Source organism: Spodoptera frugiperda, chromosome 20 (assembly GCF_023101765.2).
Source record: "Spodoptera frugiperda isolate SF20-4 chromosome 20, AGI-APGP_CSIRO_Sfru_2.0, whole genome shotgun sequence".
NCBI lineage: Eukaryota > Metazoa > Arthropoda > Insecta > Lepidoptera > Noctuidae > Spodoptera > Spodoptera frugiperda.
Genome location: NC_064231.1, coordinates 4,799,339 through 4,802,673, shown reverse-complemented (window position 1 = coordinate 4,802,673; position 3,335 = coordinate 4,799,339). Strand labels below are relative to the sequence as shown.

The 3,335-nt window shown below is 40.1% G+C and overlaps 1 protein-coding gene across 1 annotated transcript; it reads right to left on the bottom strand.

The window, feature by feature from the left end:
- Positions 1-1,122: 1,122 nt before the first annotated feature.
- LOC118282424 (uncharacterized) lies at positions 1,123-3,033 on the bottom strand. The gene has a single exon (XM_035603500.2). The coding sequence runs from the start codon at positions 2,946-2,948 to the stop codon at positions 1,497-1,499; it is 1,452 nt and encodes a 483-aa protein (XP_035459393.2). The 5' UTR covers positions 2,949-3,033; the 3' UTR covers positions 1,123-1,496.
- Positions 3,034-3,335: the final 302 nt, after the last annotated feature.

The following is a 3,335-nucleotide window of genomic DNA, read 5'->3' as shown; positions in this document are numbered from 1 at the left end:
TTCCCATGGATTATCCACGGCTATCCCGTCAACGGACCGGACTAACCTACATTGGTTCTAAACTCCATAACACATGGGAATCGCCACGTTCGCAAGAAATTGGTCACAGCTCTTTAGTTCCGCCACAGAACTATAGAAGGGATGTGACTTTTCATGGCGTCATTGGGCGCACTGATGTGATGATGAATGTCATTATTGATCATGGTTTTTGTTAGACTGTCTTTAACTAGGGTTGGTATGGGAAACTTCATGTGTGTGTGTGAGTAATTTGTATTTTGTTTTGTTTAGCTTGCGGCTAGTGTACTTAGTTATTTCTGTTTTCTTTATATTTTTGTTATTGGTTTTTGATTTGTTAGAGCTACATTTATTTAATATTTGTAGTAAATATAGTTTTTAGTTTTAATAACCTAATTGAACTTTCTTCGTATTATTAGTCAAGCTTCGCTATCTAAAACATTTATTGCAAAATTGATGTAATATTTAAACTGTCTAATTAATGCTGCTGATCCCGTAAACCAAATAGGTACCTATCTGGCTTAGATTTCCAGTACTCTTACTTAGAGCTCTCAAAAATTAAAAAAAATATCTGTGTCTCAGAAAAAAAATCGGGCAAAACACTGTATTTTCAAGACGCTTTTATTATTTTATATTTATAGCATCTGTGATAATTGCGAATGATAACTACCCTTTAAGACTTACCCCAAAATAGAAATAAAATCGTAAAGATAACCAAATGGAATATTATTTTAAATCAAATCAGCCAAAACAGGGGTTCGGTGACGTCTATATCTGTCGCCCCACGCATAAATCCGATACGCTCCGGCCTGTTAGCAAGCGTGATGTTATGGGGAGCCCAACATTAGATACATTCGGGATAGCTGAGAGAGAGGCTGGTACTAAATTGTTTTATTGTTCCAGCTATAAAGGAAATTAGAATTTTTATTTGCAGTGTTTTAATTACCCTCATGGGCTCATTTTAGTTTTGAAATGACTAAAATGTAATTACTGTGCTGAATAAAATTCAGATTGCTCTCTAGTTGGCTATTGAAAATAACCGAAATATTTTATGACTTATTTGACTTTGTGTGGTCACTAGAAAAGAGAAAAATAAAAATCATAGTCGACGTTTAAATCTCTGTAATTAATGATTCACTACTATAACTAATATTTACAAAATAAATACTTAACAACTAATATTGCACGTAGATTAAGTGATAACAACAATTAACATTATCGAACAATAGAACCAACTCGAACTTCACGCATTCCCCTATTCATATTCAAACTAATTTAAATACATTTTGTTGAAATAGTAGCGCCGAAACAACAAGGAATATTTATACTAAGCCCGCGGCAGTAGGAGGAATCTCATCCCGAAGTAGAACCCTAACTTTATAACACATTCAGTTTTATTAGACTCACTTGTATTATTTCCAAGATATACATTGAACAGTTTTTACTCGTGTGTTTCGGCACTTAAATACATAAGAACATTTTTATTTATGTAAAAGAGAGCTACCGTTGTGAGGATAAAATTGTTTACTTTTCTTATGGCCAGCCGGCACCTCGTCTAAATCACCTTCTTTGTCCTGGTGAGCTGTCATGTGTCTGGTCAGATGATGCCGTTCACGAAAACTCTCGTTACAAACGGGACATTTCAATTTCTCTTCTCGTTTTCTTCTGTGCGGGTCGATGGCCGACTCACTCTTGTGGTGAGTACGCATGTGGTAAACTAGGTCAGAAGTCATCCTGAAGCTGATGCTGCACTTCGCACAAACATTTTGCGACGGCAGAGAAAACGCGGCTAATGTTGGCGGCAACAACGTACTTAGTATAGCCGCCGCTGGATTGGCTATCAATGGATTCTCCCTCGGCGGTACAGGAAATTTCATAAAGTCCGGATTAGGGGACTGGAAGTTTTGAACCCCAAAAGGATAGGATGATCCAGCTTGGAGGTATGGTATCTCAGGTCTAAAGGGCAGAAAATTCAATTTATTCGGTGACATTTGCGGTGTTTTCGTCTCGGGTTTGTCTTGATATTCCAAATTTTTATTAAATCCGGGCTGTCGCTGGCTCATAGATGTCTCTACATAGTTTGGAGATGAAGACGGAACATTCTGACCTTTGAAAAAGTTGCTACCGTTTATCAGGTGAGCTGGAGTGAGGAGATTGTTGAACCCTGGCGTCTTGTTGAATGAGCTTGATGGTGGACTGGCAGCAGAGAGCGGCGGGCTTACAGAGTTCTGGTAAAGAAGATTATCGGGGCTGACCGAAGGATTAGGTGACCTCATTGAAAAGTTTGAAACTTTAGTGAACGCACTTTTTGGTGACATGTTGTCTGCTTTCTCGGAGTATCTTTCATACCTTGCACGTGACTGCATGGTAATTAGAGTAGGGTCGTCGAAAATTTTATTCTTATATTCCGGTAAGAACTTCGGCTGGCGGGCGGCACTTTCATTGGAGTTTGGACGACTTCGTGATCGCTCCGAATTGTCAGAATCACTACAATACATAGATTTACTCGGGTACTCGTCTGTGCCGACGTCAATGTTGATATCTGACCCGAAGCTCGGCGATATATTATTGTTCGCACCAATCCGGTCGTCGTCGTGGTCTTTGAGGTCCATCGTGTTGTCGCTGGAGTAATCAGTATGCTTGTAAATGTCGGGCATCCTCTTCGGCACCTGTTCCCACTCTTCGTTGTGGAACAGCTGTTTTGATACTCTAAGTTGTCTTTCTGGAGGTTTTGGTCGTACCTTTTCGTCCGGCATCATCAGAAAAGCCACATCGAACGATCTCTTGGAAGCTTTCGCAGGATTCAAAACAGTTGACTGCATCTCGGATTTAATTTGTGAAGTTCTAGCACTTTCAATGTTTAAATTAGTGTCCTTGGAGTCGGGCGACGTTTCTTTATAATTTTGATAGTTATTTTGAACGTCCATTGTCATTGTTCGGTCATTAATTACTAGCACACGAACTTGAAACTTTTCGCACTTATATCGCGGTTACACGGAGAAGACGCGTGCGTACTACCCGGCGGCTACAATACGAATGTGAGTAACATAAGGGTGAAAAATATATAAGTGGGGTTTTGAACTACCCTTAACAGAGCGTTTGAAGTTGTGAAGGCGTGGCGAGACGGACCAATAAACGCCGAGCGGGAGGCGTGAAAGGAATCGGACGGCCAATGAGAGCGCGTTACGACGATAGAGAGCAGGAGAGCTCAATCACCAGGTCAAGATAATAATAACTGCTGTGAATTGAGAGCGCATTGAGTTGTGGTAGGGTCAGCTTGACAATAGCGGTGCGATATTGAAAACTGTGGTTTATTTCGC